The sequence below is a fragment of the Pagrus major genome, chromosome 20, assembly GCF_040436345.1.
Source record: "Pagrus major chromosome 20, Pma_NU_1.0".
In the NCBI taxonomy this organism is placed as follows: domain Eukaryota; kingdom Metazoa; phylum Chordata; class Actinopteri; order Spariformes; family Sparidae; genus Pagrus; species Pagrus major.
The window spans coordinates 7,856,563-7,874,649 of NC_133234.1; the positions used below are offsets into that span (position 1 = coordinate 7,856,563).

The window sequence follows — 18,087 nt, forward strand, 5'->3', positions numbered from 1 at the left end:
TAAAGGAGCACTATGTGGTTTTGGGGAAGAAATCTTAATCTTTTATATTTGGTGGACCCTGCCACCTTTCTAGCTTCAAACAGTGTTCTGGGGACCTTATTTTCCTCTGAGAACAGCTTGTTTATCAGTTATGGAAAAGATAAGTATGTCTGAGTTTGTATTATTACCTCATTAATATTGTAAATATGAAAATTTGGACTTTGAATTTCTTCTCCAAAATAACATAGTGCCCCTTTAAGTGTATGAAAGAAATGTGACTTCTTATTGTTGGCTCTATTTATTAGTTAGAATTTCACCAATGCCAATACATAGCCGATAATATGCATTTTCTCAATTATGCCAATCATTTTTCGATCCAATACATATAGTGCATCCCGACTATTTTGGCCCGCTGATGCTTATTCTGCAAAAATGCACAATGCGGGGTGCCTAAGGAGTTATAACCTGGCAGCAGTCGTCAGTGTGTGTTCACTGCATGGGACTTTTAGATACAGATGAAGTGAACAGCAGGTGTGGTGCGTAAAAAGTTCAACAGTAGAATAGAATAGAAACAACGTAAAATATATTTTAGTTTATGTTTTTTATTGCATTTTCATATTTTGTTTGACTTCTCTGCAAAACTGACATTGACAATAAATATACATTCACAATAAAAAATAGTTCAGGTTGCAACAAAACATTCAAGTGTAGCTGCTTAGCCGTTATCAAATCTATGATACGATGTAAACAACATTGTTTTTCCCTCCATCTTTGCACCTCCTGATCCAAGAGTCTCTTTTCTCTCCCCTCTGACATCCGTTAAAGGCATGACATCAACGACACACGAGTCTCACAAGGTATGAAGCCACACATCGGGCTCTGATTGACAGGACAAGCTAACATTCTCACATGTCTCGTGGGTAATGTTTCATTTTTTGTTTTGTTTTTTTTGTGAGTTTTGTGTTTTTGTTGTTTTTGTTTTTGTGTTTGGCGCTTTGAGCGGACTCGCGTGTCCAGTCAGTGTCCTTTGGAGACGGCGCTGCGTCAGAGCGCGGCGGCGGCGGCGGCTGCCCGGCGTCTCCACACGCCTTGAGCGCAGCCGGCCGCACATGTCGCCTCTCAAAGCTGAAGCACTAGGCTCAGTCTCCTTCCAAAGATTTGTGTTGAGTTCGCGCCTCACGGTCTGTTTAACTGATCACGCATCTCTCTTTGTCTTTACCCTGGCCGCCTCCTATCGCCTTCTCCTTTATGTACATGAGGTCGCTGTGCACGCTGGGTCTCCGGGCGCACGGAGTGACCACGCCGTACGCTTCCCCAATGTCCTTCATCTTCTTGTTTTTCAGAGACTTTCTGTGCAGCATGTCGCAGTACTGCACGGACACTTTCCGGTGAAGGTCGGGGCTCATTTCGTGAGGCAGTTTGGCCAAGGTGAACAGAGTCTGAAACATCTTATCCACGTTCTCGTTGCGCTTGGCGGAGATCTCGAAGTACGCGCACTTCTCGTCCCCGGCCACCAGCTGCTCGATCTCCTCCTGCTGCACCTCCCGGTAAAACTCTCGGTCGCCCTTGTTCCCGCAGATGACCAGAGGCACGTCGATGTTCTCTTTGATCTTGTTTTTCAGACACGACTTGGTCTCGAAGATTTGCCGCTTGAGCCGCTGCACCTCCTGGAAGGAGTCGCGGTTGTCCAGGCTGAAGACGAGGATGAACACGTCACCTGGAGATAGAGAGAGATAGGGAGAGAAGGATGCTTTGGTTAGATTGGACTGCTTTCGATGCATGCAAAGTCTCACATATGCGACCTATGTGTTTTAATGCTATCATATACTGTTGCCCGCTGCAGCCGTGCGCTCAGGGCGCACGGTGCGCTCAGGGCGCACGGGGATCTCATATTTGTACCACTCAAAATGCACTTTTGCATTTTTAAAATTGCTTTCTGATTAATTGTAACTTGTCTTAAAACATAAGGACACAGATGTGGATAAGTACCTGTCAGTATGGACAGTCTCCTCATGGCGGGGAATGGGTGGTTCCCTGATGTATCCAGTATGTCTAGCTGGTAAACGTCTCCCTTGATGCTGTACAGTTTCCTGTGAAAGTCCTCGATGGTCGGCGTGTACTGGTCGTCAAACCTCCCGTTCAGGAACCGGGACACGATGGCCGTTTTCCCGACTTTTGTGGATCCCAAAATCACCATTCTGTAGCAGTTCTTCGCTGGGATGTCATAATCGCTCTCGGAGGGCGACATTTTCTTAATCATGGTTGTACGCTGGTTCGTGGACTAAGTGCGAGTGCGTAAAATGCAGCTGAGCAGCCTTTGGTGCGTAAAGATGCCGTAGCTTGCTCTGCTGTGAGTTTCTGTCTGAAATCCGAACTGCAGCCCTGTATTTAAGCGCGCGGTGGACTCCGCCTCCCGTGGACGTCACAGCTCAGTGAGCAGGAGCCGTGCGCTCCATTGAGCCCAAGGAAAATCGGACCAAACTCTCACTGGTGCGTCAGTCTGTCATTTCTAGCGAAGACAAGATCAAGTGAGCGCTGGGAAATAGTGACATACAGAGCCTGTGAACAATTAGTGCACATAACATGAAGACGAGGGGACAGGGCGACTGGCGCTGTGCGTAACAGCCAAATAATAACTTCCACAGAGCAAGTTAATAATTCGCACTTCTTCCGGCATTTAACCCGGTTTGGTACATTGTGTTGCAAATCAGGATGGACTTTGGACATTTTCTTCAAATATCAAACCTTTGCAGCGGATGTGAATTCTTCTTGACTGAGCAAATATGTTACAAGACAGTTCAGCTTCTCATCCTCACTGAAGTGTGACAAGTGTTATGTTTGGTTCCCAACAACCAGTCATTTCATCAATTTATCCTCATGTTTACTAAAGCTAAAAAGTCAATAAAGAAGCAATATAACAATACTGAGCATATTTTTGTAGACCAAAGTAGTGGATAAAAGACTGTAGCCTGATGTTGAAGTGCACAGCTGTATTCATTAATGTATTCATTCATAACCTCAGTAACTGCTGCAGCTACTCATTCATGTCACCTGGCAGAAGGAGGCTGCAGCAGCTTCTACAGCATGGCTGAGGGCCGAGATGCTGCAGTCACCGAAGTGACCAAAGGGGGGCACTCAGGGTACAGTTTCATCCAGATGAATGGCATGACTTCCCTGTGAAACCTTACAGTGGCAAAGGTTGTGTAGGTGTGTGTGTGTGTGTTTGGTTTGTTTTCAGTAATGCTTCATAAAATTAAATGGAGTTTCTGTAAACTTGATGGGAGAAGGCAGTTACTGGGTTAAACTGGAGGCACGAGGACACCGTTTATTTAACAAATGAACTTTTCCTGCTTTAGTACGGCTCATTAAGTCATGTGCGGAGAATGGCTTTCTAGCTCGGTGGCACCAAATAATGAAAATGTGACTGATGCAGTTTAATCAAAGTTACAATGAAGGCCAAACCAAGAGAAATGGATGAAATGAGTTCATACTCCGTTCATTTGGCAGTCTCTTTAGCACAGAGCGACTTATAGTCTGCATTTTACCCTTACAAACGAGTTCTAAGAACAGTCTCCACTTGAGGAAACAGCCAGCTGGAGTGAGGAGGATAAAATCATGGTCAAGAGCGTTGCTGATTTGTGGATCCAAGCTTGTCTCTTGAAATTACAGTACACATTTTGTCAATCATCCTCGCTTGCAAACACTTGTTTTGTGTGCAGGTGGAGGCAAATGGTATGACTGGTTGAACTCTGCTTCTCCATCTTTTGAATTTCTGCAGGCCACATGCTTATTAGCGTATTGCCGGCACCTCTTGCTATTAGACCTGAATACAGCTGCACAATGGGTGATATTCACAAGGCACCACCAGTTTTTTTATGTACTTTACAGTGACAAAACCTACCAGCATACTCTCATGTCAAAATGCATACCTCCTATGCAAAATGCGCACAGGTTGGCAGGTCTGGAGTTGTAGTAGTGCAGACACAAGATGACAAAAGCTAGCTGTACTTGAACATAATGTGTAATATAAAAATATAATAGCTTACTTATTTTATTCCAAACCACACCTAACCGAGTATTTTTTTGCACCCATTAACTATGTGACGACGAAGGTCTGGTTCGTGCGTCCTTGGGATTCTCCATTGGTCATGCATACCGTTTTGTGAGCCATTAATCGACCTGTTCAGTCATTTAGGCACAGGGACATGTTGTATGGCATGGCCAGAAAATCATCGACATCTACAAAATTCCCATTTTTGAGTCCAAACTGTGCTGACTGAGCAGATTGAACTGCTACCAGCGTTCCACTCCTGTTCCCACCAAAGAAAACTCCCCTATGAAGTGTGACTGGCCCCAGAGCCTTTTAACTATGGGATAATCAGTAAGCGTATTGTCCGTGTCAGTGTCATATCGGGTTAACCAACTACAGAGTGTGCGTCACACGGTCAGTGGACAATATTGCTCAGCCTTTCTTAACTTTAATATATATTTTTTATTGAGTTTTCTGACCCACATGAACAAGATCTCTGCAGAACAAAAGCCATACTGAGTCTTTGTGACCCATGACCCGGCTACCTCTGTGAGTATGATGTTGTTATCAGTCACGACTCAGTGTCTTGCAAGTAAGTGTGTGTCTTGGGGCAGCTGCAGAGAAATAATGATGTTTTTGTGTGCTGGAATAGGCGCTTTCACCAGTGTGTTACCCAGTGTAACCCCTCGGCATGTACAGTTCATAAAAACAAAACAATATGGCTGAGGTGTTCATTGCAGGTCAGAAACAAATAGATGCAATGAAGAGGTGTCAGTGTTAGGGGAGGCAAAAAGGACAAATCACTGATCAGTCTAGGAACGAACGAACAATCAGCTCGTTCAGTCTCTACAAAAATCTTTTTTTTTTCTTTCTACCCTGTTTGAGCAGTAATAATGAGGTAGAGGCAACTGTGTGAAAACAGTGGTCATGTTTGGCTGTCTGATAGATAATAACCCTACAAGGAAGGGCCGATGTACTGTAGCACGGCAGAAATGCAGAGGAGAGTGGAAAAGCAAATACGACTTCTGCCAGGCAGCTCATAAAAGACAGTTAGAGATACAGATCAGGCATGGAAATGCAGTTTGTGAGGTCAGCCCTTCATACTGACATGAAAAAAAAATCTCCACAGTTTACACCCACTCTCAATCTACCGCATGAATGGACTGTAATCAGAGAGAGCAAAAATGCTTCAATTGCATCTGCAGTTCACTGCATTCAGATGCGTTAAAGTTGACAGCTGTCCACCTCTACAGATAGTCATAGTCACATCTGAATGCATTAACACAAAGTGGTGGTCTAATGTGTCTACCTTAACTGAAATAAACTTTGCTGTGCAGATCCAACCAGGAGGCAAATTTATCATATGTACACACTTTATAGCCTTCAAACACGTACGTCATTGCTACTCTTTGGATTTTGGTGCTGTGTCAACCTGATATCTGTCTTAAAGCACTCTCTGGTGGAGAGCTAGATGAGACGATCCAGCCCCGTCACTGGAAGAAAGTATCATATCATATGACGTTTACATTATGTGCTGCCTTTCATGTCAGCTGGGTGATGGTGTGACAGCTAGGCGAGACAGTTGTCAAGCCAGAGACCACTGTTCTAGACGGCATTTCAACATCTGGGACAATTTCCAGCCGCGTTTATAGTGACACAACCAGGATTTCAAGCCAGGGGTTGGTTATTATTTATTATTTGCATATCTGAAGAAGGGGGGTGATGTTAAATGTTTTGTTGCTTGGGCTGTGAATACACTTTCTCTGGACTTAACATGCGAATACCCAAGTGTTACCTTATTATAATTAGGTCACTAACTGACAGCCACTAAAGGGGATAGATGTACAGATGAGACTGTTGCTTCAGTCCATCACTGATCCAGCTGATTACTTGACCTGAATTTTTAACTGCTGAAAACGAAGAACAACTTAATTATTCCATAAAGACAAGTGCAGCATGATTTCAGAAAGCACTTTGTAAATCTTGGATCGCTAACTAGGCTACTTCTGTATGCTGCAGCTGGTGTTTTTGTAACACTACCTTTATTATCTATGACAGCGCTGTGAGTGCACCTGAATCCAAAGTAAAGCCAGATGGCTGAAAATATTCTGAATGGACAGCTTCTTTTTTTCTTCAGGCATATGTGGTACAAGGACGAGTGGAATGTGATGAACAGAAGTTCTCCGAAAGTACAGTGATTTTTTGAGATGGACTGCAGAGAAAGTGGGAAAAAAAAGTATCCAAGGTTGTTTCAGGTGCTCTGACCTACTTTAGTATCTAGTATCACAAAACACAAGTTTTCTGACAAAGGGCGGGAACAAAAATGCAGAAAATGGAAAGTTGTGAAGGAACTGTGAGCATACATCGAAACTTTTTTCTGCTTGTTATAAAAAACAGGAAAAGAAGAAACATGAGGAGAGGTGTGAGAGACAGATGACCCAGTTTAGAAGACGCAAGAGACAATTATAAGGCAGATTAAAAAATGTAACTGTATCGATCAACTCAAAGGACTGAAGAGTTTAATAAAACTATTGATATAAAAATAAAGTTCATCCGTGGTACTTAAAGTGGTTCAAATGGATTTGGTGATCTGAGACCAAACTGCACAAGTGATATCATTCTCATGTCTGTGCGTTAGCTGTGCTGTCAGGAAGTTATTATAGCTTACCTTAGCATGAATACCAGAAGCCGCGTGTACATGAGGGTTTTTAAAACGCAGACAAACCCTCTAAAAAATAGACCATAGCCATGTGGTAGCCATTTTCCTCTGACATCACTCTCAGGCTGGGAAAGCTCAAATGTCGTACTGCGGTGTTCCAGGTTGCAAGTTATGTAGACGTGAGGAATCTGACAAATCCTCATCATTTCACTAAATGCATTCTAAAATTCCAGCACAGATCATGGACGCATTTGATGTAATCGAAAGGTAGCGTTAGCTAGCGATTGGTTGAATGCTAACCTTAGCTAATGGGTTATCAAATTTGTTGTTTTACTTTGAAGCATGGCCTGACATTCCTCCAGATTGTCAATATCCACCATCTTTTCAGTTGCACATTAATTGGGAAATGGTGGAATGATAACAATTTGTCAGATTGCTTCTGTTTATACAACCTGCAAGCTGGAACACAGCAGCATAACATTATCCCAGCATTCAAGCTTTCCACATGGCCGTCATGTTAATATGGTTTATTGCCATTTTACCTTCCTGTCTTTTTCCTATTGTGTCACGTTCAATGGCAAAAACTCTCCAGGAAAAAATAGAAATCAGCATGGTGGTCAATGATAATGAAAAAGGGGTTACTTTTTATGTATTTTACTTCAGTCTCTCCTTCAGAATCAGAGTTGGTGCTGATAAAAACCGTGGCAGCACAGCACCTCTACCCTACTTCACTGGCTCCTAGTTAATTCCTGTATCTCCTATAACATCAACCTCCTCACTTACAAATGCCTCCATGCTCCTCCACACCAGTACCTATCAGACCCCCTGCACACTTATACCCCGTCCTGGACACCCATTGGTCCTCTCACCCCCCACGACACAAGCCTGTGGGCATTTGGGGACAGAGCCTCGAGTGTGCAGCCTCCACTCTTTGAAAAACTACCTGCTCACCAAGGCCTATGGTCTTAAGTAATTCTGTTACTCCTAGCAAACATTCCGACTATTATTTTCTGTTCTTGTGTTAGTTGTGTTTACTTGTGTGAGTAAACTGTCTCTCTCAAGGTGCTACACAAATGAAATTTATTTTTATTTTCAAGAATGTCCAGTACTACCAGTGAGTCACCCCTTACAGTTTTAACAGTTCCACTTTTACGTCTTTCTTGCCCAGACCTTGTGTTGTCCTGGTGATGCTCTTTTCTTTGTTGACTTCCCCTTCTCTTGTCTTCACAAAGAAAATAAAAATACTAATACTCCACTCTCATATGTCATTGTATGCTGCATCCAAGAACTCACAACATAAGATTAATCAAGTATTCTTGATTCACTAAGCGATCTTGTACCGTCTGCCAAATCAATCAGGAGGTCAAAGCATGTTTCGAGGCCAGCTGAGTTTCTCTGGTTCTATTTTCTGCTCGCTGCAGGAAAAAGATGAGAGGGTTGTTGGAGGCCACTCGCTGGAATTACTAGTCTTCATGCTCACTCAGGCTTCATTTGACATGATTGGCCATGTCTGGTGCTTAATTTAGGAGGAAAAGTGGAACAAGACAAAAAGTAGACATGCAAAGTGCTATATTGACATTGCTCCAAAAGCTGGACATTCATTGTCTTCATTCATTTTAAAATGTTTATGATATTACCAAATAAGTGTGATACTTGGTATTGCCAGCGTTTCCCCTGCTCCTGTGTTTTTTCTCATCTCAGGTTACCTGTTGGGCTGATTGATGGGTGGTCCAGCCCACATTTAAGGGAGACTGGATGAGACGGCACTCTCTTTCTCCAGGCAAAGCATCTGCGACCCACTTTGAGTTCTGTTTTTTGTTTTCCCTTTTCCGGGATAGAGGCCTGGTAGTCCTGTTTTCTTGACCTTATTTGTTGGCTTAGCTTATGTGTTTATTTCCCTTTAGTTTAGGGAGAGAAACTCTGGTTCCTAAGGCCCACAGACGTCCCCCATCCTTTTGTTCATGTTGGCCAGGTCTCCATTCTCCCATAGTTTTGGTTAGTTTTGGGTATTATGCATAAATTATTTATTTTGCAAACTCGCTCTCAGGTATGGCCTGTTCTAATATGTTGCTGGTCACAAGGTAGAGCCAACTGTTTGTTTTGGTTGTGGCCGTAACAGGTATATTACTTTCATACTTACTAGTAGTTACTACACCATATGTCACCAAAGAAAATTCTTTGCATCTTTTGCAATTTCCTTTTTGGTATTCTGCTTCAGGTAGTCACATTAGCCCTCTGTTCAGCCGAACTGCATTCAGACCAGACAAAGGATGTCACAGACCCAATGTGGTTAATAAAGAAATATAGACAAGAGCGATTATAAAGTGTATACAGTGCATGAGTGTTTTTTTCTAGAATAATGAATAATGGTGTACCACTTAGGATTAAAAGTCAAGTTTAGACCTTAGACAAACTAGTTGACAAAGATACAAATGAACCATGTATATACTGTATCAGTGACAGCGTATATGCTAGCGGATAAGTAATAAGAAACGTCAAGTAGAGAAATGCCAAATATGTTTGAGGTAGTTTAGAAACATTGCTGCCGTTACATTATGATTGAGCATTGAATGATTTTCAACTGTATGTTTATGTCAAAGAAGTCTAAATATGAAAGACAAGCTAGCTAATTAAAAAAAAAGGAAGGTAGGTTGTCTGTGCAAATAGCTTAGTATGACCAATATTTACATCTATTGTAAAGAGGCAACCTCTAGTGGCAATAGTAATTAAGAGGAAAGCAAAGGAGGCAATCAGGTGATGTCATCCCAGTTGCCAGGGTAAAATCATTCTACAAAACATATCACATTCACATTAGAGGTTCATGACATGACTTTCATATCAGGAGGTGGAGGGGATGGTGTTTGAGTCACAGGCCAGAAGGCTGCCAAGTCAGTGACCGCAGTTCAAGACTGCGCGTCAACATTTCTAAGCGTGATACCACTGCTTATTTTTTAGGAAACCTCAGGACAATTTACAGCCTTGTTTGTGGCGACAATACAGATATTTTTGACCAGAAGTCGGGACTTCGGCCATGTTTGTGGCAACAAAAGCAGGTGTTATTGATGAGACCTTGGGACATCTCCAGCTGTGTTTGTGGCTTCCAAAACAGGTACTTTAAGCTAAAACATGATCTTTTCTAACCATTACCACGTGGTTTTAGTGCCTTAACCTCACCAAACCATAAGCACAGTGTTGCCACAACATAATATAGGAAATTTAACCTAAAGAAACATAAAGCTGCAACATAAACAATTGTTAAGTTTCAACATACCTTTGGTTTGCTCATACATTGCCATCATCTATTCTGGTGATTGGTTTGGTGTCATAGTCGAAGACTGTCAAAGTCCATCCAAGGAGGAGGATGGAGACGGTGGTTGGGACCTCACCATTTAGTTTTGTTCTTAAAACTACCAAACTGCAACCCTTTCACAACTTTAACCTTGTGATGACAAAGGACAATTTTAACTGCTGCTGGTGGGCTACTCTCAAATGATCATATGTCATAGTTTTCATGCTTTTGTGGGAACGGTCATATATGTTTTGTGAGTAATTGGCATTCAACCTATTGAGTTATTTGGGCATGAGGGCATGTTGGACAAAGTTTAATATGTAGCCAAAATGAAAGGTTAAGTAGCAGACCCACTTTCTCTGCATTATAACATAAATGTGAGAATACAGGAGACTACTTACGTATGTAGAAGCTACTCAGTTATAAACGAGCCAAATGTCTCATTTCTCACAGGAGCTGCATTAGGACAGCTTGCTGCAATCAAACACATAAGTAGCACTTTGATCATTCCCGGCCCACACCTGCCTGTGAGAGGTAGACATGCAAAAGTACAGACTTAATTGCATCCATTAGCAGTCTTGATGTCTTCAGGCGGCAAAAACATAGACAGCAGTGCTCCAAACCCTGAGTCACTTTCTTTATTACATAAAATATCCCACTAACATGGATCACGTCGCCAGGCAGGTTGGAAATGTTTGCATAGGTACAGTAAAAAGCCGTTACTGGTGTAGTTCCTCTGACATTTGAAAAGGGACACATTTCAGATAACATCAAAAACCTGTAGAACACTGAATAACTGTGTATTACATGAAATCTGTTGTTACGATAATGGCAGTGTTGAAAGCTATCTATTTAAGTTCCATCACATCTAGCCCAGCATTTCCTTAAATGTAGTCATCATGTAGGGTTTTTCAAGGAATTGTAGCATTTTAGATTAATTGAGAACTCATGGCAGTGATGAAACAATACGCTAGCTGTCGCCTTGTGTTTTAAGTATTTGCTATTATCTTACTAATACCTCGAAATGGAGCAATTTGCACCATTTTACTTCAAGAATAACACAGTGCCTGCAGGTCAAAAAACTGTTTGTGTTGACACAGTAATGCATTTGAAAAGAAACACCTATAACAAAAGGAATAATATGTAATGGTATCAACATCTCACAAGTCATTAACATCACTGGGTCATCAATATAATAGGACTTTTTCCACAGTGGACAGTGAGACTTGTCAAACACAGGTGCCATGTTGAACATCAATAATGACTTCATTCCACGCAGGTGTGTCAGTTACAGATGGAGGTACTGTGCATGGTGACAATGGTGCATCTAAATGGAACAAAGCCATCGATAATGTCATTAGCTACACCTGTGTTTTACCTGCTATGACAAAACCAAACATTTCCTTTAAAACCTCTCCTGGAAATATTTACATTTCACTTTTGAATGTTTTACGTGAAGTGTAAAAAAAAACACGTTACATTCATGAACTATGTACTTATTGGATTTCTACTTCTTCTTGTCTTGAGGCGGAACTAAACCACCAGAACTGGTGAGTCAGGCTTTCTCTGGAAAAGTGTGTAGTTTGTATTTGGCTCTGTATCTTTGACTCTACCCTGCGCTAAAATTTCCCTCCTGTGGCAGTACCTAACATGAATTTGGAAGGTAGATCGTCTTAAGAATTAAGTCTGATTTATGACAGGGTGGTCAACTCTTTTACTCAGTGTCGCTCGAGAGAAGTGTGCCATGGTCTTGGGTTTTATTTTGATTGTTTTGTCTTTTATGCTGAAAGAGACTTTCCTCCATGTGTCATATTTTGCTTCACAGTTCCTGTCTTTGAATATTTCCCTGTGTTTTTAGTCAGTGTGTTTGGGTTTTTGTCTGGATTGAGCTTTTCATTATTAAAGTTTTTTGTTTCTTTTTCATTTTTTTTATTCAATAGAATAAAATTATTGCTCAACATGTTCCTTTCATGTTGCTCACCTGGAGAGTTCTGTTATGCCGGGGATATCATCATTCGTTGTGCGATGTGGCTGGGTAGTCACAGCGGCTGGGGGATAGTGTATGGTTACCATGGCGAATGCTGCTCGCCCGACAGGAACAGGATTCTGTTGCGTAACACTCTGAGGTGTTGAGCGCCAAACCATAAATCAAACTTTAGGTTGTTGGGAGTGGTGAGCATGTTTTTACTGCTCGTACAACCTAATACAGCTTTAAAGGAATAATTAGGCATTTTGGGAGATAAGCTCATTTGCTTTCTTGCGAGTTAGATGAGAAGACTGATAGCACTCTCATGTCAATGCGTTAAGTATGGATCTAGTTCCAGGAGGTAATTAACTTGACTGGAAACTGTAATCTTGATGAATGCCATTCTGCCCAGTAGTTCTGTGCGGCATTTGTGGCGGATGCCTGTCAACTTTATGGAGGCTGCATCACCACCTGGCTCCACCTCCATACTTGACTCACAGACGTGACAGTGGTATCAACGTTCTCATTGAATCCTCAACAAGAAAGCAATTAAGCACATGTCATATAACATCGAGCTTAAACGTGAGGAGCAATAGAAAGCATCCTGACTGGAAGCATCACATACTGGCATGGTTAGTGGTTGATGTCATAAGCATGTTGCCAAAATCAAAAATGGAACACTTGTTGCAGTTTGATTGTTGCCATTGAATCCACACTGGAGGTGGATTAATGATTGGGGCTGATGGTAAGTCTGTCGTTCAGTCACTCTGTCCTCGTGACAGGATGGGAATCCTCGGCCAAACCAGGAGCAGGAAGCGCCTGGGAAGGAGGTGATTATTCATGCTTGCGGCGCTGACTCCTCTGCTGATAGATCAGTCCAGTGAATGGTCTGTAAATACAGCAGAACAAACATATAATGGGATAATAAATCAGAGGCAAGAACGCCGTACCACTCTGCGCCTGGAACGCTGTGTGTGTGTGTGTGTTGAACCGTGAATAATAGGAAGATGTCTTGTGTCTGCACATATTCCTCCACCCTGTTGCACATGAATGCACACACAAGTTTTACACCACTGACACCCAAATCAACTTACAGCTGGACCAGAGAACAACAGCTCTGGTCCTTGTGTGTAATTGTGGGAATTTGAAAAAAAAAAAGCCCTAATATGTGAGAGAAACAACTCGACAGGAGGCCGAGAGCAAGCCAGAGATCGATGACACAGAAACACTGAATCACTAGACACATTTGAAGAGTGTGAAGGAGAATGAAGGATGCAGGCAAGCTTTTGCTATATTTTGTGGGAATACTGTATCTTGACAGCTCTGCCAAGCCTGTGGTGTCCTGATCGGAGTGTGTCGTCACAAGTGTATTCTATCTTTTTAAGGTATAGGAGGGGCCAAATGGGAGAAAAACATTTTTAAAAGTAGTTGATTAACTTCTGTAGCTGGCAAGCTATTTGCTAACATGCTAGCCAGAGACCTCCATGGAAAATAAATGAAAAGGTGCAGTTGGCAGGGAAGAGACCCCTCCATGAGTCTCTCCTGCACACGCAATCAGAACTCTGGATAATGTCTGAAGTTTCTTATGTTCCACATATCACATCCCAAATATTTTTAAAGGTTCTCTATTATACTTTAGTTTTGGGCGTCTACTAGAACTTTTTTATATGCTTCAGTTATTAAGAAACACATTATTTTTCTCACACTGTCCTTTGCTGCAGCACCTCTTTTCACGCTTTGTTTTAGCTCGTCAAGGCCCGCCTCTCGAAAATTCTGATTGGTCAGCTCTCACAGGCCCGAGCAGAGTCTACTCTGAATATCGGCTGTGTGGATTGAGCATTTTAATACTTTCATAGTATTTATATAGCTCCTAGACCTGCTTTACAATCTGGCTTTGTACAAATCTGGCTTTGTACAGTACACACAGACATTTAAAGCTCGACTAAGACTCTGGTTTGCAGTTAACACATTCATTTAGTATGTTTTGTTGATAACAAGGTGCAGACCAGAAGTGGAAAATAAATATAATTAAGTGATACGTCTATGAATAGATCTACTCTCACAAGGGCACTAGTGGAAGTCAAAACTAAGGCACCAAAATGTTTGCAGCCATTAAGTTTCTTCAAGAGCTTTCATACTATCTGGCACCAGCCTTCACCACTACATCTTCATTTGTATCTATCAGAGAGCAAGAAAGCTGAGAGGTATAGTGTGAACTCACTCACTCACTATTTCCACTCAGTGTGATCTATCCCACTGGTGCCTTTTTCGATTCAGATCACTGTATGAGGTAATGTTCTACCAGACACCTTGCTTTCCTCGCAGTTTTGAGATCATTCAGAATCAAAGCCAAAAGCAAAAGACAAATATAGCATATGAATCTTATCCCAGTAACAGTGTTTGGTAAAATCTGGCTCCTGCCTTTTCCCCCAATTCTGGGCTAAATGACACAATTGTGGATTGACACTGCCGGAAATTGACACAGCGACATGTGCACCTGTGCTTTCATTCACAGCATGTGTGAAATCTGCAGAGAAGCAGACTTCCGACCCTGCCAAGGCTAACCTCCCTTTTCCTTTTCAAGTGTAACGTGACTTTCATTTCATTCACGATTGAGGCCATTCTGAAAGAACACTGAACACTGAAAGACTTATGTATGTAGCACAAATATGGGCGAGAAGATATGAATAAAAAAAGAAAAATAACCTTCAGGGGCTTGACGAGGTAGGAAGTGGACAAAGATGTAATGAGATTCATATTTGGATTGGTCACTAATTATGCTTCTGACTCTGTATTATGGTGAGTGTATGTGTCTGCGGTCAGGTTTATGTATAGGATAAATGTAGGTCAGTCAGTTGTGACCTAGTCAACCTGACATTTTCATTTTTCTTGCTGCTCCAATCCAGGTGAAGCCTTTTGTGGGGTCCTAAGTATAGCAATAGTGACAATATGATGTTTTAATTAACTGTATATCACTGTTTAATCATAAGCAGCTATTATGTGTCAGGTTAACCACTCATGTAATGCAAAGGATTCAGGTTAATTAACATTAACACCTATACACCTGCCCCCCCCCCACCCCCCCCACCCCCCACACACACACACACACACACACACACACACACACACACACACACAAGGTTTAATGAGCGGGGGCACACAGCAGCTGCTTCCACACAGAGCTCTGCCTCATTTGTGACTAGCTTATGCAGTCATAGCATGTTTGTGCATTTCCGTGTGTATGTGGGTGTGTGTATTTCTGCACAGTTGTCTGTGCGGACAGATGTCCAGAAGTAGGTCACTCATAACTGTTTTTTAGGTCTTATCTCGTAAATGCTGTGGACGAGCAGGAGGAGGAGGACGCGAGGAAGAAAGGATTCAGCGACAAGGCTTTTGAAGCAGGAAAATAAGAAAAAAAAGATACGTCCACCTCTTCTGATCCTTCTCTTTCTGTATATCTCAGCTTATGGCGGAACTAGGGGTGGGCGATATGGCAAAAATATCATATCACGATTTATTAAAAATAAAATCACGATTTCGATTTTATCACGATCTTAAATCAAAAAAAGAAAAACAGACAATTTAGGCCAAAGAACCTTTCTGAACAGATTTTAATTTAAATAGTTGCAGTTTTGCCAACATGTGCAAACAACATAAACATACTAAAAGGTAAACAACAACACTGATAAAGTGCACTCTTGCAACATAAAAGGTAGCTTTCAATAAACATGAAAGTAAAATATCAATGAAGACATTACTGTTTGTTTTATTCAACACAGTCATTTTAACAGGATTTAAGTATATCAAAACACTAAATAGCTTATTGAAAAGGGTCCGTCAGTGGTCGGACTATCCGATGGGGGGGGTGGGGGGTTCGCGGTAATTTGAACACTGTACAATTAGCGCAATTTACGGTTTATTAGCGGCCAAGCGCGACCTATCCATGCGCCCGTGTGTGTGTGTGCGTGCGTGCATGCGCACCCGAGAGAGGCGGCAGGTGGAGGGGCTAGCTGGCAGAGATGAGAGATGGTGAAACGCTGTTTTTTTGTTTTTTTTTAAAAGCGACCAACTCCTCCGTTTGGCTTTCAGCCATGGCTCTGCATGCGGCTACCGCTACACACATAAACAAGGAGGCCGGTAAGAAGGCGCGTCACTGCCCGTAATTCGCTATGATTGGTCGGTCAGGTTGACGACGTAATACGTTTGGTGCGTCGGTGCATCAGTATAGAACTGCAATTTATAGACTGTGCCCTAGACGATCCCTACGATCTCTGCACTTTGGCAGATCGTCTACACACTCTAATCCTTCACGATCTAATATCGTCATATCGCACACCCCTAGGCGGAACTAATGAATGTTGTGCTCAATAGCTGGAGATGAAAACACAAGAGAGGAGGAAGAGGGGTGGGAGTGGAATAGTACATCAGTTTCCTACCCAGGTAGCCCTGTCTGCCAAATTAGAATTGCAGCAAGCCCAAAAAACGGAAGCCAACAGTCAACAATTCTGTAGACAGGATGAACTTTAAAATAACTTGTTGCCAGAGGTTGCCAACCTGATTGAGGTTCACTCTCCGGATGAACCGGACCTCTTCCACTACTAAGTAATGTTAAATGTTAAATTTATATATATATGTATAAATATATATGTATATATAGTTTCATACTATATCCATGACCATGTCTGACCGTGCCCAAATGATCAAATTCCACTGTGTCCTCAATGCATATTGGACTGCATTCCCCCCCTATACACAAGTGATTTGCCAAATGTAAGATGAAGAAAGACTTACCCTTCATATCTTATCGCCACCTTGTAAGCCACGGCTACTATGGCAGTCAGGACGAGACCAACAGGACTGGCACCACTGAAGACAGCGAAGGAGAGAAGAGCGAGAAAGAGGTTATACAGTATATTGTGCGTGGCATTCTCAGTAGAGTAGCCACTTCAGGTCATCAATCTCAAACAGAACAAAGACAGCAGAACTTGAGAATGAATTAATATTAAAAAATCCCAAAACAACCAATGAGGAGTGAAACTGAATTTTTTAAAGATGTGCCTGTAAATCAATAAATCAACTATATTTTACACATTTTTTAAATAAGTTTAAAACATTGTTTATGCTGTAGTTCAACCTTGCAAGGAGAAATAAACCCGCACACAACACACTGACCTACATACACCTGATCAGAAAGTGGCATACTGATTATTTTTTCAATGAAAAGGTATGAGTGAAAAGGAAGAATATGAACGGCGGACTGAAAGCATTCGCATGTGGAACCATAGTGTAGGTAATAAAAAGGTATTATCTGAAATCACTGAGGCACATATCACATTTTCAATGTTTACACCTTTTTGATACCTCGACTGCCACTTGTTTGAATGCTCCCAGGAAATGATTTCATTTCTACCATACCACCTATTGAAGTTTATCAATGCCCACATTGTCATTAAAGCAAAGAAAGAAGCATAATGACATCAATCAGAACAACAACACAGTGTGGGGCCAGTTAAAGCTGAATTGCTGATGAGGCTTATAAAACTGTTCACCATGACCTACTTAGCAGTAAGTAACGGAGGCACACAGATATAGACAAAACTCTAGTCCAGTCTAATTTAGTTCATTTCTGGTCCTTTTTAAAAGGCCACTTGGAAAAATATATAATGACGAGATGAAAGGATACAAAGAATACTATTGTTAATTATTCCAATTTTGAATTTCTTTTCTGTTCGACAGCAACAACAATAATATTTAGAGAACATTAAAGGAACTTGGGGCAGGATTTGTGAAGTTTTTTAATGTTAATGGGTGATGAAGCGTTCAAAACCAAAAAGAATGAGCCCACCCACGTATCTCTTCATTGCCTTGAACAGGCTGTGTGCTGCATAATGTACTGCAATTCGTGGTCCGAATTTCCCGCGCAGTCTTGCGGACGTGACGTCCGATGACGCTGAATGCGCGTCCTTGGATACGGGAAGAAGACAAGCGCGGTGGACCCAAACTAGTGTTTGGGTAGTAATGGATTCTGCTACGGCCAGCAAACGACCCACCACCACACAAAGTCCACTTAAAAGTCATACTAAGAAGAAAACGAAGGTTTTATCAGCGGTATGTCATGAGTCCAAACGAAATTACGAGCAAAGCGGGCTGGCACCTGAACTCAT

At 41.9% G+C, this 18,087-nt stretch overlaps 2 protein-coding genes across 2 annotated transcripts in view; both read right to left on the reverse strand.

Annotated features, from left to right (window-relative positions):
* Positions 1–670: 670 nt before the first annotated feature.
* LOC141015809 (dexamethasone-induced Ras-related protein 1-like) lies at positions 671–2,296 on the reverse strand. The gene is made up of 2 exons (XM_073490012.1): positions 1,969–2,296; positions 671–1,696 (listed from the first exon to the last, which is right to left on the reverse strand). The coding sequence occupies exons 1-2, from the start codon at positions 2,237–2,239 to the stop codon at positions 1,167–1,169; spliced, it is 801 nt and encodes a 266-aa protein (XP_073346113.1). The 5' UTR covers positions 2,240–2,296; the 3' UTR covers positions 671–1,166.
* A 10,265-nt stretch (positions 2,297–12,561) lies between these two features.
* pemt (phosphatidylethanolamine N-methyltransferase) overlaps positions 12,562–18,087 on the reverse strand; it is a 59,368-nt gene continuing 53,842 nt past the window's right edge. Inside the window, exons 6-7 of the mRNA XM_073489522.1 lie at positions 16,715–16,789; positions 12,562–12,812 (exon numbers count right to left, since the gene is read on the reverse strand). Of these exons, the coding sequence (XP_073345623.1) occupies positions 12,758–12,812; positions 16,715–16,789 (130 nt within the window). The 3' untranslated portion in view covers positions 12,562–12,757. The remainder of the gene's footprint in view (positions 12,813–16,714; positions 16,790–18,087) is intronic.

Coding starts and splice junctions, on each gene's coding strand:
- LOC141015809 (XM_073490012.1), bottom strand. CDS start 2,239: ATGATTAAGAAAATGTCGCCCTCCGAGAGCGATTATGACATCCCAGCG. Junction 1,697..1,968: donor GAGACTGTCCATACTGACAG/GTACTTATCCAC, acceptor CTCTATCTCCAG/GTGACGTGTTCATCCTCGTC.